Source organism: Tamandua tetradactyla, chromosome 2 (genome assembly GCF_023851605.1).
Source record: "Tamandua tetradactyla isolate mTamTet1 chromosome 2, mTamTet1.pri, whole genome shotgun sequence".
Taxonomy (NCBI): domain Eukaryota; kingdom Metazoa; phylum Chordata; class Mammalia; order Pilosa; family Myrmecophagidae; genus Tamandua; species Tamandua tetradactyla.
Genome location: NC_135328.1, coordinates 94,802,699 through 94,830,475, shown reverse-complemented (window position 1 = coordinate 94,830,475; position 27,777 = coordinate 94,802,699). Strand labels below are relative to the sequence as shown.

The 27,777-nt window shown below is 37.0% G+C and overlaps 1 protein-coding gene across 10 annotated transcripts in view; it reads right to left on the bottom strand.

Moving 5' to 3' along the window:
* The window catches only part of RFX3 (regulatory factor X3), a 382,072-nt gene that overhangs the window by 131,363 nt on the left and 222,932 nt on the right, over positions 1-27,777 (bottom strand). For all 10 annotated transcript variants that reach the window (XM_077148291.1, XM_077148294.1, XM_077148298.1 and 7 more), the window contains one exon: positions 13,311-13,408. In XM_077148291.1, the coding sequence (XP_077004406.1) occupies positions 13,311-13,408 (98 nt within the window). The remainder of the gene's footprint in view (positions 1-13,310; positions 13,409-27,777) is intronic.

Genomic DNA, 27,777 nt, shown 5'->3' with positions numbered 1-27,777 from the left:
GGTTAATCATAGTGCTCTAAATGATTAGAGATCATAATTTATAAGAATCTTTAGAAATGGACAAGACCATGATCCAGCCTTTGTGCAAATCACTTGGGAAAATTACTGTAAAAAGTGCTATATAGATATAGGTATAGACTGGGTTCCTACAGAAGCAAAGATCAAATAAATAGGAGCAAAAGAGAATTAAGTAACCTTTTCCCTTGAGTAAAAAGCTACAGTGCACAAGGATCAAGATGGCAGCATAGTGAGGTGTGAGATTTAGTTTGTCCTCCAGAGCAGCTAGTAAATAGCCAGGAAGAGTATAGAACAACTGCTGGGGGAACATCAGTAATTTGACACACAGCATACACACATCCAGGTGGAATGGATGAGATTCCACACAGAACTGTAAGTCTCCTAAGCTCTAGAGGCTAGTGCCCCTCCCCCACGAACACAACAGGCTGGTTCAGCAAGTAGAAAGGAAACAGACTTTACTTGTAGAAAGGGCTTGGTTCAACCAAGCTGCAACTGCGGAATGAATTAACAAGTTCTGACTACTGAAAACAGGTCCCTACCACAGATAAACCAGGAATAAACACTAAGGAACTAGGAGCTTCTGCCCCAGGAGAGAGGAGGTGGGGCTGATGGAAACAAACAAACAGAGGCTTTTTTAATTGGATAGCCCAAAATACTGGTAAAGGGCTGGATCCCGAGGAAAAGGGGGCACATACAGCCTGGAGATACATACAGCCATGGACCAACTCAAGTTCTTGATTGACAAATCCAAGGAGCAGGGTCAGGTTCTGAAAAGACCTTTTTCTTTTTTTTTTTTTAACCCTTTAAACAGCTCATTAAATAGAACTAGAAGCATTCTCAGGCTCTAGCACTGTCCTAGGCAAAGTTAGAATTAAGCTTGTCTGACAGACAAAATAACTAGTCAGGTGAGAGGAGTTAATTTCCTAAAGGATATATCTTCACCAAGAAAAGGAGGTGGGGCCCAGCTCAAGCATAATTCCTCCATCAAGGAATTGAGGCCCCACAGACTACAAAACAGAAGCAATTAAAGCCATCCTACTCCCTGACTTCTGTGTCAACCATGACCCTGGCGGGAGAGTCTGATGAAATTAAAGGCACTGCATCATTTTATGTTGGTGGGAAGCAGCAGACAGACAAGTGCCAGAGGCTGGGCAGGACGGGATAAGTACAAAGTCTAGAGGCTTCATAGGAAACTCTAACAATCTGCTGGGTCTCACCCTGAGGGAAAACTGATGCTGACTACTCTTTCCTCCTGAGACATGGGCCTGTCAGATCTGGGAATATCTGACTGGGGTCTATAATATTTAAGGAGACCCTCCTCAAAAAATAAATGAATAAATAAAAGGCTCAATATAGGCAGGGCAAGAAACAGAAAAACAAGAACTGAAAAGTTCTGATCAGTTAAATAGAACCTATGCCAGAGGTCTAGAATAAGTTGAACTGAATGTCAAAGAACTGGTAGAGAACAAAGTCATCCAGCAAGAAAACTCTAGGTAAAGGAGGGAAAACAACCCCCAGAATATGCTTACTGAGGAAATCAAATGCCTAAATGCCAGGAAAGAAAAAAAAAGAATCATACCAGGGAAATCAAAGATAGGGCCCAGTCAAAGGAACAAACTAACACTTCAAATGAGGTACAGGAATTGAAACAACTAATTTGGGATGTTCAAAGAGACATGCAAAATCTTATCAAAAATCAAATCAATGAGTTGAGGGAGGATATAAAGAAGACACTGGGTGAACAAAAAGAAGAAATAGAAAGTTCAAAAAAACATCACAGAAATCATGGGAATGAAAGGCACAACAGAAGAGATAAAAAACAATGGAAACCTACAACAATAGATTTGAAGGGGCATGAGAAAGAATTAGTGACCTAGAGGAATGGGCAACTGAATTCTGACACACAAAAGAAAATACAGGAAGAAGAATGGAAAAATATGAGCAGGGTCTCAGGGAATTACATGACAACATGAAGTGCCTGAATAAACATGTTATGGGTGAAGAAGAAGAAGAGAAAGAAAAGGGAGGAGAAAGATCAATGGAGGAAAGAACCACTGAAAATTTCCCATCTCTTATGATATACATAAAATTACAAAACCAAGAACTCCAGCATGCCCCAAACAGAATAGATCCAAATAGTATACTCCAATACACTTACTAATCAGATTATCAGATGTCAAAGACAGAGAATTTTGGAAGCAGCAAGAGAAAAGCAAAGGAAGCTCAATAAGACTTTGTGTGAATTTCTCAGCAGAAACCATGGAGGCAAGAAGGCAGAGGTATGATTTCAACAAGAAGACATAGTAATCATAAAATTTATGAACCAAGCCAGAGTACTCCAAAATACATGAGGCAAACACTGACAGCACTGAAGGGAGAAGTAGACACTCTACCATAATAGTTGGAGACTTTAATTCTCCATGCTCATCAATGGATAAAATATCTAGACAGAGGATCAATCAGGAAACAGAGATTTTTAAATAATATGATAAATGAACTAGGCTTAACAGCCATTTACAGGACATTACACCCCACAACAGCAGGATACACCTTTTCCTCAAGTGCTCATGGATCGTTCTCAAGGATAGACCACATGCTGGGTCACAAAGCAACTCTCAATAAATTTAAAAAGAGTGAAATCAAACAAAACACTTTCTCAGATCATAGTAGAATGAAGTTGGAAATCATTAACAGGCAGAAGGCCAGAAAACATACAAATATATGGAGGCTTAACAACACTCTCTTAAACAACCAGTGGGTCGAGGAAGAAATTACATGAGAAATCAGTAAATATCTTGAGGCAAATGAAAATGAAAACAAAACATATCAAAATTTATGGGATGCAGCAAAGACAGTGCTGAAAGGAAAGCATATTGCCTTAAATCCTATATTTAAAAAGAAGAAAGAGCAAAAATCGAGGAATTAATTGTTTACCTGGAAGAACTAGAGAAAGAACAGCAAAATAACTCCAAAGCAAAAAACAGGAAAGAAATAATGAAATTTGGAGCAGAAATAAATGAAATTGAGATTATGAAAACAAGAAAATCAAACAAACCAGAGGTTGGTTCTCGGGAAAATCAATAAAACTGATGGACCCTTGGCTAGGTTGACAAAGAGAGAGAGAGAGAGAGAGAGAGAGAGAGAGAGAGAGAGAGAGAGAGAGAGAGAGAGAGAGAGAGAGAGGAAGGATACAAATAAAATCAGAATTATAAAAAGAGACATAACCACTGTCCCTACAGAAATAAAGGAGGTAATGAGAGGATACTACAAACAACTATATGCTAATAAACTAGACAAAGTAGGTGAAATGGACAACTTCCTAGAAAGGCATGAACAACAAACATTGATTTGAGAAGAAATAGATGACCTCAGTAAAGCAATCACAAGTAAAGAGACTGAATCAGTCATTAAGAAGCTCCCCAAAAAGAAAAGTCCTGGACCAGATGGCTTCACATGTGAATTCTACCAAGCATTCAAGAAAGAATTAGTTCCAATCCTGCTCAAAATCTTCAAAAAAACTTAAGAGGAGGAAAAAAGACCTAACTCATCCAAGGAAGCCAACATCACCCTAATATCAAAGCCAGACAAAGATACTATAAGAAAAGAAAATTACAGACCAATCCCTTTAATGAATATAGATGCAAAAATTGTCAACAAAATACTTGCAAACAATACAGCAGCACTTTAAAAGAATCATACACCAGTGTGATTTATTCCAGGTATGCAAGGCTGGTTCAACATAAGAAAATCAATTAATGTAACACACCATATTAACAAATCAAAGCAGAAAAAAACACATGATCATCTCAGTTGATGCAGAAAAGGCATCTGACAAAATTCAATGTCCATTCTTGATGAAAACATTTCAAAGGATAGGAATAGAAGTGAACTTCCTCAACATGATAAAAGGAATATATGAAAAACCCATGGCTAACATCATTCTCAATGGAGAAAGACTGAAAGATTTCCCTCTAGACCAGGAACAAGACAAGGATGCCTACTGTTACCACTGCTATTCAACATTGTGTTGGAAGTTCTACCCAGAGCAATTAGACAAGAAAAAGAAATAAAAAGCATCCAAATTGGAAAGGAAGAAGAAAAACTCTCACTGTTTGCAGGTGACATGATACTATATGTCGAAAATTCCAGAAAATCTACAGCAAAGCCACCAGAGCTAATAAACAAGTACATAAAAGTGGAAGGGTCCAAAAATTAGTAGAGTTTCTACTCTAGTGATGAGTGGTCTGAGGAGGAAATCAAGAAAATCATTCCATTTATAATAGCAACCAAAAGAATTAAATATTTAAATTTAAATTAACTAAGGATACAAAAGATATGCAGAAAAGTAGAAACAGTGTTAAAAGAAATCAAGGAAGAGCTAAATAAATGGAAGGACATACCATGTTCATGGATCAGAAGACTAAATACAGTTAAAATGTCAATTCTACCCAAATTGATTCATAGATTCAATGCAACACCAATTAAAATTCCAACAACTTACTTTGCAGAAATAGGAAAACCAATAACCAAATTTATTTGGAAGGGTAGGGTACCTTGAATAGCTAAAAGTATCTTGAGAAATAAAAACGAAGTAGGAGGTTTCACGCTACCTGACTTTAAAACATATTACAAAGCTACAGTGGTCAAAACAGCATGATACTAGCATAAAGATAGGCAGATTGATCAATGGAATCGAATTGTGTGTTCAGAAATAGACCTTTTAATCCATGGACAATTGATCTTTGATACGGTGGTCAAACCAACCAACATGGAAGAGAACAGCCTCTTCAATAAATGATGTTTAGAAAACTGGATATCCATACACAAAAGAAGGAAAGAGGATCCATATCATATCCTATTCAAAACTCAACTCAGAATGGATCAAAGACCTGTACATTAGAGTTAAGAACATAAAACATTTAGAAGAAAATATAGGGAAATCTAAATTTTCTGATAGGAGGCTGTATCCTAGACCTTACACCCAAAGCATGAGCATTGAAAGAAGAACCAGATAAATAGCATCTCTGCAAAATTAAACTATTTTGTGCATCACAGAACTTTGTCAGGAAAGTAAAGAAGTAGCTATGCAATAGGAGACAATATTTGGAAACTACATATCAGATAAGGGTTTAGTATCCAGAATATATAAAGAGATTCCTCAACTCAACAACCAAAAAGACAAACAACCCAATTAAAAAATGAGCTAAAGACAAGAACAGGCACTTCTCAGAAAAGGAAATACAAATAGCTAAAAAGCAAATGAAAAGATGCTCAACTTTGCAAATCAAAACCACAATGAGATATCATCTGACACCTACTAGAATGGCCACTATGAAAAAAAAAAAACAAAGAAAAACAGAAAACGACAAGTCCTGGAGAGAATGTGGAGAAAGAGGCACACTTATCCACTGCTGGTGGGAACGTAAAATTGTACAACCACTCTGGAAGGTAGTTTGGCAGTTCCTCTGGAAGCTAAGTATAGATCTAGCTGTCCCATTACTAGGTATATATTCAGAAGAACTGAATATATAGTATAAATACAAACAGACATTTGCATCCTAATGTTTGTAGCAGCATTATTTACAATTGACAAGAGGTAGAAATGGCCCAAATGTCCATCAATGGACTAGTGGCTAAAAAAGCCATAATATATACATATGATGGAATATTATGCAGCTGTAAAACAGAATAAAGTCATGAAACATGTAACAATATGGATGAACCCTGAGGACCTTATGCTGAGTGAAATTAGCCAGAAACATAAGGACAAATACTGCATGGTCTCACTAACATGAACTAACATTAATGAGTGAACTTTGAGAGTTGAAGTTAAGAACACAGGTTATCAGGAGATAGAAGTAGGGTAGGGATTGGGCATTTAGTGCTGAAGGAATACAGATTGTGCAACAGGACTGAAATTCAGAAATGGATAGCAAAATACTACCTGACTGTAGTACAATAATATAAGTACCCAAATGAAGCTGAATGTATGATTGAAGGAGAATGGCTGGGGGCACACATAAAACCAAAAGGAAAGATAGAGGATAAAGACTGAGACAGTATAACTTACGATGCCTAGAGTAGACAATGATGGTGATTAAATGTACAAATATAAAAATGTTTTTGCTTGAAGGGAAACAAATTAATATCAATATTGCAAAGTATTAAATAGATGGCATATAGGAAAAAGTACAATCAATGCAAACTAGGGTGTATAGTCAGCAGTGATATTGTAATACACTTCCACTGAATGTTAACAAAAGTATTATGGCAAAACTAAATATCAACAGGTGGCGGGAGGGGCCTGTGGGAGGGGTATGGATTCTCAGTGGAAAAGGAAATATCTTCATACAGATTATGGTGGTGAAGGCATGTCTATTTACCTAGTTTGGATTGTAGGGTGTATGAATCAAACTGCTTAAAAATTAACAGAGAGAAACAAATGCTAGACAAAATGTGCAGAGAGAGATGTAACTATTCACTGTCTAGTAGTGAAACTGAGAAGTGCAGACCCTTGGAGGGCAGTGTGGTGGTTCGAGAGGAGGCCAGGCGTGGGATTGCCATATGATCCTGTAACCCCATTGCTCAATATATACATGGAGTGTATATATACATGAGTGTGGGGACAGGGATGGACATTTGTATGTTGGTGTTTATGGTGGCAGTGTTCGGGATTCTCAATAGATGGAGGTGGCCTAAGGTGAGGGAAAGAAGAGGGAACTATGGTGTATACATACAATGGACTACTGAGTGGATGCAAGATGGAATGAATTTGTGAGACATGCAACTAGGTGAATGAACCTTAAGGACTGTATGTTGAATGAAATGTCAGAAACACAGAGAGACAAATATTATCATGCCTCAATCATATAGTCTAATTATAATATAAAAACTCAGTGAATTGAAGTCAAGAATATCGGTTATCAGGCTGGGGCCTACTGTAAAGGTTCTAGACTGTAAGCTCCTACAGAAGTCACATATATTCAGGATGTGTAACCGTTATTTCTAAATTTTGAGATACTGAGATCTTTGTATATAAACTGGTCGTTCCCAGAAACTTTGGGTATTTATGTGACACCTGAGACTCAGAATTAGAGCTCTGAAACTACGAAAGTTAGCAGGAACTATTTGAAAAGTTGAGAAAGTGATCAGAATTTGACCAGAGATATGAATGAAGCTAATCTGGATAGGACTAACGTAAATCAGAATACAGGGTAAAGGATGATATTGTCCATATTTTAAAACTTAAACTTCTGTTTGAGACCAAAGGAAGAGATGTTTATTTGGTGTAAAATTTATATTTGGGGTAGTATATTAACTAATTTAATTTTATGGTCAGTTTAGTTGAACACAATAAATACATGAAATCTTGAATAGGGTGTGAGATCGTATTCGTTTGTCCAGGTCAGTGTGATGCCCTGATATGTCCCAGAGTAGTTTGGGCAGTAAATAGAAAAGTTATTTATGGGGTTCCCTTGGGAGGCTGGGAAGAAGTGAGGAAGTATTCAATTTCCCCATTTGGAGAATTCCTGATGTTCTCACAAGCAGTAGGGACCTCAAAATCAATGGTCTGGGTCCTTGATTTGCCCCTATGGTCCAACGGTCTGCCCCTATGAAACTTGTTCCGGCGGAGGATAAGCTAAGTCTGCTTGTAGTTGTACCTGGGAGTCACCCCCAGAGAACCTCTTCTGTTGCTCAGATGTGGCCTCTCTCTCTAAGCCAACTTGGTAGGTGAACTCACTTCTCTCCCTGCTGCATGGGGCATGACTCCTAGGGATGTAAATATCCCTGGCATCATGGAACAGGGCTCCCAGAAAGAGCCGGGAACCAGCATCGTGGGATTGAGAAAACCTTGACCAAAAGGGGGAAGAGAGAAATGAGACAAAATAAATTTTAGTGGCTGAGAAATTTCAAATAGAGTAGAGAGGTTATCCTGGAGGTTATTCTTATGCATTATATAGATATTCCTTCTTAGTTTATGGTGTGTTGGAGTGGCTGGAGGGAAGTACCTGAGTCTGTTGAGCTGTGTTCCAATAGCCTTGATTCTTGAAAACGATTGTACAACTATAGAGTTTTTACAATGTGACTGTGTGACTGTGAAAACCTTTTGTCTGATGCTCCTTTTATCCAGAGTATAGACAGATAAGTAAAAAAAATACGGATAAAAAATAAATAAATAATAGGGGAGCTAAGGGGTAAAATAAATTGGATAGATTGAAATGCTGATGGTCAATGAGAAATAGGGGTGGGGATATGGGATGTATGGGTTTTTTCTTTTTATTCCTTTTTCCTGAGTGATGAAATGTTGTAAAGGTGATCATGGTGATGAATGTTCAACTATGTGATGATGATGTGAGCCATTATTATACACCATGTATGGACTGTATGTGTGTGAGGATTTGTCAATAAAAACTCTTTTTTATAAAAGCTATAGTACTTCAATACCAAGCACTTCAGAGCAGTCTCAATTGTTCCACTGGAATAAAAGCTCACTGACTAACATGCTGTTAAAACTGTTATGAAGGCAATAATTGCACATGTTCATAGCAAGAACCAAGTAAAATCCTTTACTATCATCAAATTGCATTGGTTACACATTTTTATAAGTGATAACACATCTCTGTGAAGACTATCATCACCTCTTGAGAGAGATCCCATGAATTATGGCTACTCAACAAGGGGATGCTATTAAATATAGCACTTTTACCCTGTATTCTGATTTACCTTAGTCCTATCCAGATTAGCTTCATTCATACCTGTTCTTAATAGCATCCCCTTGCTGTGTTCTTAGAAAGCACACATAGGTTGCAAGGCCAGGTGCTGGTGCTTGACAGTTCAGGCTAAAGATCAGAATCTCTATCTTCTGAGAATATTATTAGCAAAAAGCATTTAGAAGCACACAGAAGTGGGAATCCGACTATGATCCCAGTCAGGGATCAAACATAAGCTAATAATCCAATGTGGTAAAATAGAAGAAAATGAAATACTCTTTCCTAATACACATAGAGGTATATAAGATAAAAAGTGAGAAAATAAAATCCCTAAAAAAAAAAAAAGTACAGACAAAAATTATAAGTAGAAAAATTTCAGAACTATGAAATTTCAGAAAGATTGTATTAGATTAGGCTGGGGAAAATGTTTTATTTGAAAAAAAAATTCATAGACCTCTCATTATGGAAATTTTTAGTAAATTTATGGCAGCACAATGATTTTTCTTTAGTTAATATGAAAATGATGCTACAAAACCTGTATTTAAAAAGTATACCTGATAGTAATAAAAGGTTTCTAAGGCTGCATCTTCTTCCTCTTGGCCAAGGGTGCACATTTGTGACAAGATTGATTGGATTTAGGGATAAAATCTAGGCCCACAGATTAAATCAAAGCTAATTAGACTTTGTAACAAATGAACTCATGACCTAGATGTCATTAGTCATGATCTAACAAACTGAACTAGTAGGCCACAGAAAATACATGTGGGCACTAGATATATTATTTTGAATAATTTCTGCACTTAAATAGACCCCATGATTTAAAAGCACCAACCCTGAAGATACTAGTTTTCTAAGATTTTTTTAATGAATGAATTCATACAGTTCATTTACTTACTATGTGGAAGACCCTAAGTACAATGATGGTATAATTTAAACATCTACAAACAATACACAGCATTCAGAATCATAGGTAGGAGAGAAAAATGTAAACAAATAGTACATAATATCACAACAATAGCTAATGTTTACTGAGTACTCATTATTTCTCACGTGCTATGAGAGCACTTTTAATAAGCTAATTATCTCTATTTCACAGATGAAAAAGGGAAGCAAATAGGTAAAGTTTTCTATACTTAGCATTGTTACTGAAATGACTTAAGGTTTTGGGGATGTTGTGATGGAATGAATATATTTTGCATGAGGCAAAAACATGTCTTTTGGAGGCCAGAGGTCTGACTGCAGTGAACTGAATTGTGTACCACAGTTTGGACACATCCTTGGTCTTGGTCCACATTATCGTGGGTGTGAAGTCATTGTGAATAAGATCTCTTCAAGACTATATTCCAGTTAAAGTGTGGCCCAACTGAATCAGTTTGGGATTTAATCCGGATTAGTAAATTCTCTGTAAGAAGAGTGAAAGTCAGATGAAGTAGAGAAGGCAGAAGAGGTTGCCATGTGTTTTGCCAAGTGACAGAAAAGTCTAGGACCAAGGACTACTGGCAGCAGCTCCAGAAAGCCACAAAGCTTGGGAAGAAAGCATTGCCTTGTTGGTGACTCAATTTTAAACTTCTTCTAGCCTCATAATTCTGGACCAATAAATTCTATTGTTTAAACAAACCCACCGTATGGTATTTGCTTTAGCAGCTAGGTAACTAAAACAGGTTAGACATTAAGTCATACAGTAATATGTAGCAGAGTCTAATCTCTCCACTCTACCTTAGACCAACACAAATATGACAAGTGACCATGACAGATACTGTAGGGTTAAGTTTCTCAATAGCCATTCTAACTTCCCTTTTTCCTCGCCTTCTTCTACCATACAGATTGAAAGCTACAAATTCACATCCCCAGATTGTCCTCCAGCTAGCCATTACTATATGATATTGTCCTAGCCAATGGGTTGAAAGTAAAAGTCAGCTGGGAATTTCTGGGAAAGCCAGAAATTTTTTTTGCAGATGTGATGGGTGGAACTAAAGCAGACATCTTGTGACCATGCAAAAAAAAGCCTGACCCTAAAATTCTTGGGCTGCTAAGACAATGTCGGCAATATAAGAGAAAACACAATTCTGGATGGTTCTAGAGGCTCATTTGATGGCTTAGCAATTAGCTGGCTCAGCAGCTCTGAGTTAGCTCAATGGAAGAACAGGCAGATAGCAGAAGCTACATTCCAAAGTTATCAACTCTATTCTAAGAAGGGCATTTTTCTCTACAAGGATGCTCTAATATCACATAACCAGCTATATATTCCCTGCTTTTGCTCCCTGAAATATATAGCACATTGTAGGGGCAGAGCCCTTCTACTGTAGCAATTTCCAGGGTGCATCCAGTTTAGCTATGCTCCCTCTGCCTAATGGCAGCTTGTAAGAGTTTGTCCAATGAGGCTTATTTTGTACCACACAATGCTAGTGATTTGCATAATACACTACCCTCAAACTTACTACCTGAGAAAAATAACAGTACTAATTTGTTTAAGCCTCTGTTTGTCAGAATTTCTGGGATTCTCAGCTGATAGGAATGCTATAACGAATGTAAGATTACAGTTACATGGTTATGAATGCAAGGTTAAATACTACAGATGGCAGAGTGGTAACTTAGCCCTCCAGTGAGTGTCTAGTATGATTTTACCTAGTATGTCTTTGGACGAGTAGATCAAATTGGGTGGTAAATGAACAAAGATGGGAATGGACTAAGCTTAAAAGAAGGCTGTATTTTAGAAAAAAAAATCCATATACTTGTAGCTATTTGGGATATCTTGTGGCAGATATACTATAGAAAAGAATGAAATAATAACTGATGACTCGGTAATCTCTAGCAATGTCTAGAAACCCGCTGATTTTCTTACATAGCATAAAAGTCAAAATGGCAGGCATCTCTGTTACCTTGCATAAATTTTAACAATAGTGTGGGTTTATGGTAAAGGTTCCAAAGGCGGGCTCATGGAAGTCCTAGGTCTACCTAAAAATAGGTAAAACATATCCACAGTTTGTCTAAAATATGTAAAGAGTTGTACATTTAATAGAATAACAGAAATGTGTTAATTCTTTATTAGTTAGATATAAGAAACAACGAAAGAACAGTAGTTCCTATCCAGAGAAAGTTCTTCTTAGTATGGGAAACATAAACAAGATTCACAATACAATGCTGGAAGTGAAAGTTAGGATGTGGAGAGATAATTAGCTGCAGCAGAGAGTCAGGAAGTGATTGTCACACAGGAGAAGATGCTTGATGCCCGTCTATAAAGATCACATTAGGCTGAAGGGTGTGGCGGGGGGCGGCTGGGAAGAAGAAAGAGAAGGTTGGTATTCTAGCAGAGAAAACCACATGACAAAACCACAGAAACATTAAAGTGGAGCATTTTGGGGAAGTGACAAAATTGACTGTGCCTGGAATAGGCAGAAGGTGAAACTAGAGAGGCAGGAATAGGGAGAATGCCTAAGTAGAGAGTTGGATTTTACTTTAAAGGTTATGGGAGGTTTTAAGGCAATGGTGATATGGATAAATTGAATGACCAAAAACAATGAGGAAAAAAGGGTCAAGGTCAATGAAGAGCTCTTATGTATGTACCATATGTACTAGGTCCAATGTTAGTCACTTTAAATATATTTCTCCAAACTTTCACAACAACCCAAGAAGACTGAGATTATTATCTTCCCACTTCCCAATGAAAAATACTAAAAACTCAGATGATTAAGTATCTTGACCAAGAGTATCAAGCTAATACACAGTTAAGATAGGATTTTAAGTTTCTTAATCAAAATAATAGATAACAATAATTGAATTCCTACATTGGTATTAGAAATTTCACAGGGAATAAAACAGATTAAAAAATCCCGGCCCTTGTGGGTACAGTAAGAACAAAGAAAACAGAGATTATCATCCTGAGAAACACAAACAATGAGGAGAGGTGGGTGGAAAAATCCGTGAGAAAATCTGAATTCATTTAGGTGAATTCATTTTGACTCATTCAGTGTCAAAAAATTGCAAACCTATAAAAACCCAAATGGTAAGTGAAAACAATCATGCTGACTTGTAATTATTCTTAATCTTTTTATTTATAATAACTTCCTGCATCTTAATCTCAGTGGTTGAAAACTCAAATGAAGTTAGACAAAGAAGATAAGTTAAGAGGAGGGGTTCAAAAAGGAAAAATGAGATTTACAGAGTATCAAGTACTTTTAAGTGGAGTACCTAGTTTTAAAAATATTTTTAAACCATCCTAACACACTGACTGGTTTTGTATTAGTTTATACTCAAATGAACATATATTTCTTGTACAGGTTTTATATAGTATTATTAAAATCACCAACAAGAGGTATTAATTCTTTCTTGACTAGGAAAAACTATTAAAGACATAAAAATTTTAATTATTAAACTATTCTACTAGGGTGAAGGGAGAGAAAAAGTAAACACACATTGTTAATAAACATAGACGAGGCTCTAAATATAGCTCAATCTAAATTCCATTCTAGTAGAGGACTCCTATGAAAACACAGAAAACAATTTGGTAACAATGGACAGTGTCAGAAAGTACACTATTTCACCCTAAATTGGAGAATTAAAGACTCTGACACATAAACTCACATTGCTCCATTGGTATAGACAGTATCGCTTCCTTCCACATACTGCACCTGAGCTGGGTAGACATGTTGTACCTGCTGTACAGTCTGTACCTGCTGTACCTGAAAAACAAATATTAGAAGCTTGGTGAGAGGTAGATATGACAGAATACAGTGCTATATTTAGTTTAAAAGTGAGTCTAGAATGTTGATAAATATGAGTTTGGCTTCTCATGAAGACTACTGCATTCATGTAATTTGAAGATAAGGGCATATTGGGTCTAGGTCAACTGTAGTAGTTACACTGAATACTGTGAATTTTACAACATTCTTGCAGATATGTATGTGTGTATATATATATACACTCTTAAAACATTAAGGTGGGGCGGGCCGCGGTGGCTCAGCGGGCAAAGTGCTTGCCTGCTATGCCGGAGGACCTCGGTTCGATTCCCGGCCCCAGCCCATGTAACAAAAACGGAGAAACAGAATACAATAAAACAAGAAAATGTTTAAAAATGTTTCCCTTTCTTCCTTCCTTCCTTCCTTCTATCCTTCCTTCCTTCTAAAAAAAAAAAAAAAAAAAAAAACATTAAGGTGTAAAATTTTGAAAATGATGATTTATCAAATTCAGTTAACCTGGTTGATTAAAGCTAAATTTACCTATTTTTAAAATTAAAAAATTCTATAATAGAAAAATTTAAACATACATAAACATATTTTAAAAAAAATTAACTCTATGTACTCATCATTCAAGTTCAATAATCCTTACCAGATCTCCCCCTCAACTCTCCAACAAGATTATTTGAATTAATCTCAGAGATTCTATCATTTTACCCAGAAATATCTCAATCTGTATTTCTAAGAGATAACTCTTTTTAGCATGAAACAATACTAAGGCACATACGAAACATTAACAACTTCTTAATAGTATATGAAATCCAGTCATTGTTCAAATTTCCCTTATCATCGTAGTGTCTTCTTACAGATGGTTTGTTCAAATCAGGATCCAAAGTCTAAATACTGCATTTGGTTGACATTATCTTTCTCTGTTAATGTGTAAAAGCTCTTCTGTCCTTTTTATTTCTTACCTATTACTTACTGAAGGAAATGTGTCATTTGTCTTATAGAGTTTCCAGTATTTCAGATGTAGCTGACAGCATCTCTGAGATGCTATTTATTATATTCCTTTATCCCATTTATGTTAAATAAGCTGGCAAGTAGATATCTAGGCGTTTTAACAGGGTCATTTTTTTAACAAGAAAACTTCATAGAGGTGCTGTATACTTTCTACTGCATCATATCAGTTAGGACATAACAACTGATTGGCGCTTTTTTGGGCAATACTAAATTTGATCAGTGATGGAGTTAAGTGTTGTCAGCCAGATCCATTGATTATAATGCTCCCACTTTCAGCATTTTACCTGAGGATATTAGTAGCTATTTATGATCATAATACAGTCATGTTATTTCAAATAGAGGTTGGAAAATTGTGGTTGTCTAATTCTATCATTCCTACTTAATTTATAAGTCTAATAATTTCAAAAGAAAAATAATACTATTATTCCTAACAATATGAAAACTAAAAAACATTTAATATTTCCTGCTATATTTTTCCCTTAGGATATATGCCTCTAAGGATGGATAATTGGTTATTACCATGCATTGTCACTTGAAATAAGACACTAAACTGATATGCAGTTAGACTAATTTTTATCATTTTGTTTTCATTTTTATAATTTGCTGTATTTATTTCATTTTGATTTAATTTTGCTTCATGATTTATGTAAAGCATTCACATGGTTCCAAAGTCAAAACTATAAAACAAGGAACACCTGTTTTATAGAAAATTTTGCTTCCATGACTGTTCTCCTATACAATGCTTACTCTTTCTTCCCCTTAGTTAACCATTTTCTTTAATTCTTGGTTTTACTCCTTCACTGTTTTTCTTTTCTTTATATTGTTTTGGAAATATATGCATATGTGTGTGTGTGTGTGTGTGTGTATTTATATGGATACCCACATATATATTTACACATGCTCACATGAAGCTATTCTGAGATAAAAACTAGCATACTACATGCAAATTTGCTCTTTTTTTAAAAATTAATATATACTGGAGATCACTCCTTTGAAGTTTCTATGTCATAAAATTAAAAATGAATGAATTTATTTTTCCTTAGGATTACAGAAAAATTTCCTACGCTATGAAATTCAGATGATAAAAGACTATGCTGCTAAAACCATTTGCACAGCCATAAATATAAGTAAATGAGGTTTCACATTTTCAGGAAAGGCTACTGGCTCTATAAAAAAAATGGCCAAACATACGCATACTTGTAAACACACAAACGCATTCTAGTTAACTAAAGAGCTAAATCTTAAAAAAAAGGTTAGCATGACATAAAACCATGCAAATATATACATTAGAATGTAGACAGCTTCCTAAAATTCACAAAAAAAGACACCATAAACAAAGTTAAAAGACAAGAAATCTACTGTGTTAAATAATTTGGAACACACGTAATATAGGATTAGTATCTTGATAATAAAGAGCTCATAAATCAACAAGAAATTAATTAAAACATAGAACAGTGACAACCTGTATTAAAAAGCAGGTCACAAAAGTACAGTTATAAATGAACCATAAACATAGATTTTAAAAGCTCAACATCAAGAGGAATAAGAGAATTACAATTTTTATTATTCAGAACTGCAAATATTACAAAAGGAATTCTATCAACGGGTATGAAAACAGGCATCCTTACACAATTTTAGGAGTAATATGAATATATAAAAGATTTTTAGTCAGGCAATTTATAAATGGACACATCATTTGACACTTTTGCAAATCTCTTTTACAGAAAAACTAATGGCTTAGAGATGCTGTACAATATTGTAAAAAGAAAAAAAGAACAGCTTATAAGATACAAAAGTAAGGAAAGAAAACCTCAATGACTATGAAAAGTGGAGTGATTAAATTATGGTAAGTGATTCTATAGAATACATGGCTGATAGTAAAAGAATAAAGTAATATTGATATGTACCTAAATGGTAAGATCTCTAAGACATATCATGAAGTGAAAAAGTATGTTGTATAACAATACCTAAAATGCTATTTGTTTTATGCTTAAAATATATATCTGCATGTGTGTGCACATGTATGCAAAGCATAGAAAGTAGAATCGAAGGGTACAAACTTATGTCAGTCAGGGTTCTCTAGAGAAACAGAACCAACAGGAGACATCTGTAAAAATGAGATTTATAAAGTGTCTCATGCAACTCTGAGAATGGAAGAGCCCCATATCCAGAAGGCAGGCTGTGAAACTGGGGGCTCTGATGAAGGGTCTGGACAAACTCCATAGGAGAGGAGTGCTGGCTGAAGAAGCAATGAAAGAGTCTCTCTTCTTCCTCAAAAGCCAGCCAACTGATTAGATTATCTCCTTGTGGGAGGTGCACCTTGGTTGATCTCAGATGTAATCAGCCACAGATGCAATCAACTGACTGATGATTTAATATAAAAGCCTTCTGGTTTATCAACTAGTCAAGAAATATCCTGGCAGCAACTGTCAGACCAGTGCTCGCCTGACCAGACAACTAGTGTCATTTGGCTAAGGTGACAACAGAACCTAACCATCATGGTTCACCCTTGGCACTTGGCAGCTATACACATCACCTTGAAACACTCTCAATTTCCAAATAGAATGCAAAAACAGGTATATGTTTTGTCTAACAATATTCAATTGTCCTACGCACAACCGGCAATGCACTACACTTCTCCAGAATAAGGTGCAAGTCCTGGGGTAAAATTCACTCTTAAACTTCATATCATATGACTTAAATATTATAACATGAATGATACGACTTATGTCAAATGAAAAGAGGAAAGCAAGATATTTGCTTATGTACAAATGCAAACATACTCCTAACAAAACAGGGAGGAAATATTTATACAATCACAGTCCTTGCTTCTGTAACTGGTCATACGCCCATAGTTCATATTTATCACTACCTCCTTCTACTACCTACTCCATATTTCCTTTACCCTCAGCAAGCACTTCAGCTGGCCATGGTTCTCTGCTAGGTGAGGTGACCCCGACCTTCATTCCTGAAGTTTATGGACAAATTGGTAGTCCTGTTTGGATTGGGATGTTACAGTTTTCCATTGACTTTAATCACACAACATGGCAGTATTAAGAGATGCCATAGGAGATCTTTTGTTTTCCAAGAAAACTCTTTTTTTTACCTCCATTCTACATTTGTAATCCTATTTCTCCTTGCTAGTAAGGATTAATCACCCCAGACAGAACAGTAATCTCATTTCAGGACTGTTGATTCAATGGCAGGAGAAGTCCAAAGTGGCCAAGTGGCAGTCTTAACTTCCAGTTCAATGGAATGATGTGTCTTCTGGTAGGAGCACTCCTTTTAGAACTAAGATTTGTAGACCAGCAGAGCTTAAGGTTTCAGGGACAGAAAGCAAAAATTTTCCTAGCGGATCACTAGGGTGATAGTGAGTGGTGCCACTCCCATTTCCAGCCCCTGATTCCAGGACCCATGAATTTTGGCTATGGGAGAAACAGCACCACAGAGTGGACAGTAATTCAGAGTAAACATAGGTTCCTGGAGAACACTGGCCAAGCCCTGCTAGGTATTGGCACTGTAATTGTGCCTCCAAAAGGCCATTCCACCATTCCATCAAACCAGCTGCCTCTGGATGATGAAGAACATGGTAAGACCAGAGAATTCCATGACAATGTGCCAATTTCCACACTTCATTTGTTGTGAAGTGGATTCCTTGATCCGAAGCAATGCTGTGTGGAATATACCATGATGGTAGATAAGGAATTCAGTAAGTCCAAGTATGGAAGCTTTTTGGTTTTATTTATTTTTTTAATGTATTAAACATAACATACAAACACAAACAATCTTACCATATTATCATTCCATTCTTGATATTTAATCAATAACTCACAATATCATCACATAGTTGGATATTCACCATCATGATTATTTCTTAGAACATTTGCATCAATTCAGAAAAAGAAGTAAAAAGAAAAAAGAAAAAACTCATACATACCATACCCCTTACCCCTCCCTCTCACTGACTGCTAGTATTTCCATTCACCCAATATATTTTAACCTGTTTCCCCTATTTTTTCCTACACCCCTTACCAATCCATTTCATTGATCACTAGCATTTCACTCTACTAAATTTATTTTAACATTTGTTCTTCCTATTATTTATTTTTAATCCATATATTTTACTCATCTGTCCATACTGTAGATAAAAGGAGCATCAGACACAAGGTTTTCACAATCACACAGTCACATTGTGGAAGCTATATCATTATACAATCATCTTCAAGAAACATGGCTACTGGAATACAGCTCTACATTTTCAGGCAGTTCCCTCCAGCCTCTCCATTACACTTTAACTAAAAACGTGATATCTATATAAGATAGAATAACATAAGAAAAGCGTAAGAATAACCTCCAGGATAACCTCACGACTCTCTCTGGAATCTCTCAGCAATCGACTCTTTATTTTGTCTCATTTCACTCTTCAAAGTTTTGGTTAAGAAGGTTTTCTCAATCCCTTGATCCTGAGTCCCAGCTCATTCTAGGATTTCTGTCTCATGTTGTCAGGAAGGTTCACATCCTTGGGAGTCATGTCCCACATATAGAAGGGAGAGGGGGGTGAGTTTGCTTGTTGTGTTGGCTGAGAAAGAGAGGCCACATCTGAACAACAAAAGAGGTTCTCTTGGGAGTGACTCTTAGGCCTAATTTTAAGTAGGCTTAGCCTATTCTTTGTGGGGAGAAGTTTCATATGAACAAACCCCAAGATTGGGGGCTTAGCCTATTGCTTTGGTTGTCCCCACTGCTTGTGGAATATCAAGAAAACTCCACTTGGGGAAGTTGAATTTTCCCCCTTTCTCACCATTCTCCCATGGGGACTACGCAAATATTTTTTTATTCACTGTTCAAATCACTCTGGGATTTATCGGGTCATCACTCTGGACAAACCTACAAAATTTCATGCCCTACTCAAAGTTCCATGTACTATGGTGTTAACTTAAGCTGTTCACATAAGTTAGATTAGGAAATGCACTAGTCAAAATATAAATTTTGTACCAAATAAACATTTTTTTTGTTTTGTCTCACACATAAGTTAAAGTTTTAAAATATGAACTACCATCTATCTTCAACACATTGCAGTATTGACATTCCTTTCTTCTTCCTTATGCAAAAACATTTTTAAATTTGTACATTTAGTCACTATCATTGTATACTTTAGGCATTCCTAGATCATACCATCTCAGTCTTTATTGTCTATCTTTCTTTCTGATTTTATTTGTGCCCCCACGCCTCCTCCCTCTATCATTCTCACATTCAGCATCATTCAGTGTTTTAACATTTCTATACTATAGTTAAGTAGTATTGTGCTATCCATTGCTGAATTTTTAGAATCAGTTCTGTTGCACCATCTGTATCCTTTCAGCTCCAATTACCCAGTATCTACTCTATTTCTATCTCCTGATGGTCTTCGCTACCAACTGAAATTCTCCAAGTTCATTCACTAATGTTATTTCATATCAGTGAGACCATATAGTATTCGTCCTTTTGTTTCTGGCTAATCTCACTCAGCATAATGTCCTCAAGGTCCATCCATATTGCTACATACTTCATAACTTTATTCTGCCTTACAGCTGCATAATATGCTATCGTATGTATACACCACAGCTTATTTAGCCACTCCTCTGTTGATGGACATTTGGGCTGTTTCCATCTCTTGGCAATTGTAAATAATGCTGCTATAAACATTGGTGTGCAAATGTCTGTTTCCTTGCCCTCATGTCCTTTGAGTAGATACCTAGCAATGGTATTGCCAGGTCATGTGGTAATTCTATACTTAGCTTGCTGAGGAACTGCCAAACTGCCTTCCACAGCGCTCATACCATTTGACATTCCCACCAACAGTGGATAAGTGTGCTTCCTTCTCCACATCTTCTCCAGCACTTGTCGTTTTCTGTTTTATTGGTAATGGCTATTCTGGTGGGTGTGAATGATATCTCATTGTGGTTTCGATTTGCATTTCCCTATTAGCCAGGGAATTTGAGCACTTTTGCATGTGCCTTTTGGCCATCTGTATTTCCTCTTCTGAGAAGTGTCTGTTCATGCCTTTTGTCCACTTTGGAATTGAGTTGTCTGTCTTTTTGTTGCTGAGTTGAACAGTCTCTTTATATATTGTGGATACTAGACCTTTGTCTGATATATCATTTCCAAATATTGCTCCCATTGTGCAGGCTGTCTTTTTACTGTCTTGACGAAGTTCTTTGATGCACAAAAGTTAATTTTGAGAAGTTCCCATTTATTTCTTTATTTCTTCAATGCTCATGCTTTGGGTGTAAGGTTTAGGAAACTACCCCCTATTATAAGATTTATAAGATATTTCTCTACATTTTCTTCTAAAAGTTTATGGTCTTAGGTCTAATGTTTAGGTCTTTGATCCATTTTGAATTAATTTCTGTATAAGGTGTGAGATATGGATCCTCTTTCATTCTTTTTCATGTGGATATCCAGTTCTCCAGGCACCATTTATTGAAGAGACTATTCTGTCCTTGGTGAGTTGGCTTGACTGCCTTATCAAAGATCCATTGTCCATATATGAGAGGGTATATATCTGAGCACTCTATTCGATTCCGTTGGTCAGTATATCTATCTTTATGCCAGTACCATGCTGTGTTAACCACTGAAGCTTTGTAATACACCTTAAGTCAGGTAGCGTGAGACCTCCGACTTCACTTTTCTTTCTCAGGATATATTTAGCTATTCAGGGCACCCTACCTTTCCAGATAAATTTGGTCATTGGTTTTTCTATTTCTGAAAAGTAAGATTGGGGATTTTAATTGGCATAGCATTGAATCTATAAATCAATTTAGGTAGAATTGACATCTTAACTATATTTAGTCTTCCAATCCATGAACATGGTATGCCCTTCCATTTATTAAGGTCTTCTGTATTTCTTTTAGCAATTTCTTGTAGTTTTCTGCATATAGGTCTTTTGTATCCTTAGTTAAACTTATTCCTAAATATTTTATTCTTTTGGTTGCAATTGTAAATGGAGTTTTTTTTCTTGATTTCCCCCTCAGATTGTTCATTACTGGTGTATAGAAACTCTACAGATTTTTGAGTGTTGATCTTGTAACCTGCCACTTTGCTGTACCCATTCATTCACTCTAGTAGTTTTGCTGTGGATTTTTCAGAGTTTTTGACATACAGTATCATATCATCTGCAAACAGTGAGAGTTTTACTTATTCCTTTCCAATTTTGATGACTTGTATTTCTTTTTCTTGTCTAATTGCTCTGGCTAGAATTTTCAACACAATGGTGAATGACAATAGTGATAGTGGACATCCTTGTCTTGTTCCTGATATTAGGGGGAAAGTTTTCAGTTTTTTCCCATTGAGAATGATGTTAGCTGTGGTTTTTTCAGATATTCCCTTCATGATGTTGAGGAAGTTCCCTTCTATTCCTATCCTTTGAAGTGTTTTCAACAAGAAAGGATGATGAATTCCATCAAATGCCTTTTCTGCATCAATCGGGATGATCAAGTGGTTTTTCTGCTTTGATTTTGTGGATATGGTGTATTACATTAATTAATTTTCTTATGTTGAACCATCCTTGCATACCTGGGAAGAATCCTACTTGGTCATGGTGTGTAATCCTTTTAATATGCTGCTGGATTCAATTTGCAAGAATTTTGTTGCATATTTTTGCATCTATATTCATTAGAGAGACTGGTATATAGTTTTCTTGTAATATCTTTGTCTGGCTTTGGTATGAGGGTGATGTTGGCTTCATGGAATGAGTCAGGGAGCTTTCCCTCTACTTCAATTTTTTTTGAAGAGTTTGAGCAGGATTGGTACTAATTGTTTCTTGAATGTTTGGCAGAATTCACATGTGAAGCCATCTGGTCCTGGACTTTTCTTTTTGGGGAGCTTCTTAATGACTAATTTAATTTCTTTACTTGTGATTGGTTTGTTGAGGTTGTCTAGTTCTTCTTGAGTCAATGTTGGTTGTTCATGCCTTTATAGGAAGTTATCCATTTCATCTACATTGTCGAGTTTATTAGCATAAAATTGTTCATAGTATCCTCTCATTACTTCCTTTATTTCTGTTGGGTCAGTGGTTATGTCTGCTCTTCCATTTCTGATTTTATTTATTTGAATCCTCTCTCTTCTTTTTGTCAACCTCGCTAAGGGTCCATCAATTTTATTGATTTTCTCATAGAACCAACTTCTGCTTTTGTTGATTTTCTCGATAGTTTTCATGTTCTCAATTTCATTTATTTCTGCTCTAATCTTCATCATTTCTTTCCTTTTGCTTGCTTTGGGGTTAGTTTGCTGTTCTTTCTCTAGTTCTTCCATGTGGACAGTTAATTTCTCGATTTTTCTCTTTCTTCTTTTTTGATATAGGCGTGTAGGGCAATAAATTTCCCTCTTAGCACTGCCATTGCTGTATCCCATAAATTTTGATATGTTGTGTTTACATTTTCATTTGCTTCGAGATATTTACTGATTTCTCTTGTAATTTCTTCCTTGACCCACTGGTTGTTTAAGAGTGTGTTGTTGAGCCTCCATATATTTGCGAATTTTCTGGCTCTCTGCCTACTATTGATTTCCAACTTCATTCCTTTATGATCTGAGAAAGTGTTTTGTATGACTTCAATCTTTTTAAATGTACTGAGACTTGGTTTGTGACCCAGCATATGGTCTATCCTTGAGAATGATCCATGAGCACTTGAGAAAAAGGTGTATCCTGCTGTTGTGGAGTACAATGTTCTATAAATATCTGTTAAGTCTAGCTCATTTATTGCATTATTCAAATCTCTGTTTCTTTATTTATCCTCCATCTAGATGCTCTGTCCACTGATGAGAGTGGGGAATTGAAGTCTTCAACTATTACGGTATATGTGTCTATTTTTCTGTTCAGTGTTTGCCTCATATATTTTGGAGCACTCTGGCTTGGTGCATAAATATAAATATTTATATTTATGTATTTATTATATTAATTATTTATGATTGTTATGTCTTTTTGTGAAATTGTTCCTTTTATTAATACATTGTGTCCTTCTTTGTCTCCTTTAATTGTTTTACATTTGAAGTCTAATTTGTTGGATATTAAAATAGCTACTCCTGTTCTTTTCTGATTGTTATCCACATGAAATACCTTTTCCCAACATTTCACTTTCAATTTATGTTTATCCTCAGGTCTAAGATGCGTTTCCTGTAGACAGCATATAGATGGGTCCTGTTTTTTAATCCATTCTGCAGTCTATGTCTTTTGATTGGGGAGTTTAATCCATTAAAATTTAGTGTTATGACTGTAAGTCAGTATTTTCTTCTACTATTTTGCCTTTTGGATTTTATATGTCATATCTACTTTTTCTTCTTTTACTTTTACTGATAGTCTTCATTTCTACACTCTTCTCTACACGTCTGTCTCATGTCTTTTACTACCTGTCTCTTGTGTTCCCTTTAGTATTTCTTGCAGAGCCAGTCTTTTGGTCACAAACTCTCTCAGTGATTTTTTGCCTGAAAATGTTTTAATTTCCCTCTCATTTTTGAAGGACAATTTATCTGGATACAGAATTCTTGGTTTGCAAGTTTTTCTCTTTTAGTATCTTAAAATATCTTAAGGAGACATTTTAAGATACTAAATAAAGTATCTTAATCCCACTGTCTCCTCACCTGCATGGTTCCTCCTGAGAAATCTATGCATAGCCTTATTGGGCTTTCCTTGTATGTGATGGATTGTTTTTCTCTTGCTGCTTTCAAGATTTTCTCTTTCTCTTTGACATCTGACATTCTGATTAGTAAGTGTCCAGAGTACATCTGTTTGGATCTATTCTGTTTGGAGTATGTTCCACTTCTTGGATCTGTAATTTTAAGTCTTTCATAAGATTTGGGAAATTTTCAGTGATAATTTCCTCCATTAGTTTTTCTCCTCCTTTTCCCCTTCTCTTCTCCTTCTGGGACACCCACAACATGTATATTCATGCGCTTCATGTTGTCATTAAATTCCCTGAGTCCCTGCTCATATTTTTCCATTCTTTTCCCTATATTTTCTTTTGCTTGTCAGATTTCAGACGTATCTGCTGCCTCTTAAAATCTAACATTGTAGGTTTCCACTGCTTTTTTCATCTCTCCTACTGTCCTTTTCATTCCCCTAAGTTCTATTATGTTTTTTCAGACTTTCAATTTCTTCTTTTTGTTCATTCCCTGCCTTCTTTATATCGTCCCTCAATTCATCAATTTTATTTTTGATGAGGTTTCCCACTGTTATTCACTCTGAATTAATTGTTTCAACTCCTGTATCTCATTTGAATTGTTGGTTTGTTTCTTTGACTGGGCCATATCTTCAATTTTCCTAGTATGATTTGTTATTTTTTACTGACGTCTAGGCATTTAATTTCCTTAATTAGTATTTTTGGAGATTCGTTTCAATATTTTTACCTAGGATTTTCTTGCTGGATGACTGTTGTCATCTGTTCTTTGACATTCAGTTCAGCTTAGTCTAGACCTCTAGCTTAGGTTTTGTTTAACAGATTAGAATTTTTCAGTTCTGGTTTTCTTGTTTCTTGCCCTACTTGCATGGTGCCTTTTCTCCCCCCCCACCCCCCACCCTCCCCACCCATAGGAGGATCTACTTAGGTATTATAGACCCCAGCCAGATCTTCCCAGACCAGACTGGCCTCCTCTCAGGAGGAAAGAGTCACCTGCATCAGTTTTCCCTGAGGGTGAGACCCAGCAGGTTGAAAGACTTTCCTATGAAGCCTCTGGACTCTGCATTTTTCCTATGTGGCATTTTTCTGTCTGTGGGTTCCACCAGCATAAGGTGATGCGGTACCTTTAACTTCAGCAAACTCTCTGCTGGGGGTTAGGTTGAGACAAAGGAGAGGTTGTAGACTGGCTTTACTCATTTCAAATCTTTTCCAGACCCTGGGGTCTAAATTCCTTGAGGGAGGGAATCCACCTTTGCTGGGATCCACCCCTCTTCCAAGGAAGGCAGAAGCATCAGACAAACACTCTAACAAGCTTAATTTTGCCTATGCCTGGAGCAGTTGGAGCCTGAAAAGCCTTTGTATCCAAAGAGTAGTCAAGCAGTAGAAACACAGCCACAAAAAAGAAAAAGAAAATTCCTTTTCAGAGCAGGACCCCCGTTCCTCGGGTTTGCCAATCAAGAGCTTAAATTGGTATGTTTGCTTTGTGTATCTCCAGGTGCTATGTACCTTCTCTTTTCCTTCAGGGCCCAGATGCTTTTAAGTATTATGTGCTGTACGATCCAAAAAAGCTCTGTTTTTTTCTCTTTTTTCTTTTTCCATCAGCCCTGACCCCTCTGCACCTGGGCAAAACCAGCAACCTCCGCTTTTACTCGAGGTTCAGCTGAGCTGGAGGCCTATTTTTAGTAGTCAGAATTTGTTAATTAATTCCACAATTAGAGTTTGGTTGTGCTCAGCCCCTGCTGCTCGTAAAGTCTCTTTCCTATCCCCTCTGGGGAGCAGCCTGTGGGGGAGGGGCACCAGCCACCATGGTTTGAAGATCTCACAGTTCTGGGTGGGCTCGCAGTCATTCCAGCTTGCTCAGACTGGGGTACGGCATTTGTCCAGTCACTGACATGGCCCCACCAGTTTTTCTGTACTGCTCCTGGCTAATTACTAGCTGCTCTGGAGGACAAACAAAGTCCCACACCATCTTGGCCCCAGCCTTTTTCCCCAGTCAAGTATGGAAGTTTTTGGAGAAGCACTGCATGCAGGGAATGCAAACCCATATCAGGAGTATGTGTCTGTTCTAGAAAGACCAAATTGCTGCCCCTTCCATCATGGAAGTGGTCCAATATAATCAATCTCCCAACAGATAACAGGCTGATCACCTCAGAGAGTGTTGCCAGATCGGGGACCAAGTATGGGTCTCTGCTGTTGGGAGACTGGGCACTCAGCAGAGGCTGTAGCCAGGTCAGTCTTGGTGAGTGGAAGTCCATGTTGCTGAGCCCAGGAATAACGTCCATCCCTGCCACCACACCCACTTTGTCCATGAGCCCATTAGGTGATGGCAGGAGTGGCTGAGGAAAATGCTTCCCGACCTCCAGCCTGTCTTGAGGAAATAGCTTCTCAGCCTCCAGTCTCCCCACAGGTGTCTGCCATCCAACCTCTACCTAACAAGATCAATCTTTCAGTACATGCCAACCCTGTAACCACCTCCCCTGAGGATACAGACCTTATTCCTCTCTGGAGAGATTAATCGTGTTTTACCAGGATTAGTGTAAAGGAATGCCCTGAGGTAATTGGCTTCAAAGACACTTCTACTTCTTTTAATAACTCAACCCCACCACTCCTCTTTTCTTCAAGTTCTATAACTAGACTAAAGTCCCAACGGGCCTCAAAAGGTGAGGTACAAAGTGTGACCCATGAGGAGCTAAACTATACTCCAAAAGAACTGCAGGAGTTTTCCAATTAATACAGAGAGAAATCAGGGAAATATGTGTGGGAATGGATATTAAAGGTATAGGATAATGGTAGAAGGAATATAAAGCTGGATCAAGCTGAATTTATTGATATGGGCCCATAAGCAGAGACTCTGCATTCAATGTTGTAACTTGAGGGGTTAAAAAGGGCATTAAAAGGTTGTTTGGATGGTTGGCTGAAATACAGATGAAAAAGTGACTGACATCACCTGAGGTCAAAATGCCAGAACTGTCCTGGTATAATACTGATGAGGGGATCCAGAGGCTTACAGAGATGGGAATGTTAGAGTGATTTATCATGGGAGAGCTGTTTACACTCTCCAGGAATGTCCAGAGGACATACCTTTCATCAGAACCTTGAGAAATAAATTCATGAGACTAGTTCCATCATACCTCCAGAGCTCTATAGTTGCTGTTCTCTATAGGTCAGATATTACTATGGGAACTGCTGTCTCTGAGCTGGAATCCTTAAACACAACGGGGATGATTGGATCCTGAGTTGATAGAAGCCATGTGGCAACAGTTAATCACTATAGTCAAGGTTGGTGTGACCACCATAATGGATAGCAGACTCAAAGCAGCAATTAAAATAACCTTACTTGCAGGGACTTGTTAGATCATGGGGTACCTAGAAGTAAAACAGATGAGCAGTCTACTAAATTCTTATTTGAGCTGTATAGCATAAGAATTCTAGGTCAAGTAAACAGAAGTCTAACTTGAGAAACAAAAATAGAGAGTCACAAACCCTTAATCAATGCCCAGACTTGAGACAGTTTATGGACCCAGAGCACCTCAATGAGGGGGAGGGCAGGTACCCTTGTGGAAGGTCCCTGTGACATTGCCCAAAATTTACAATGTTAACCTTCCTCCCATCCTTCCCCAAGGAGACCTATAGCCTTTTACCAGGATGACTGTGCACTGGCGAGAAAGAAATAATCAGATATTTCAGGGATTATTGGATACTGGCTCA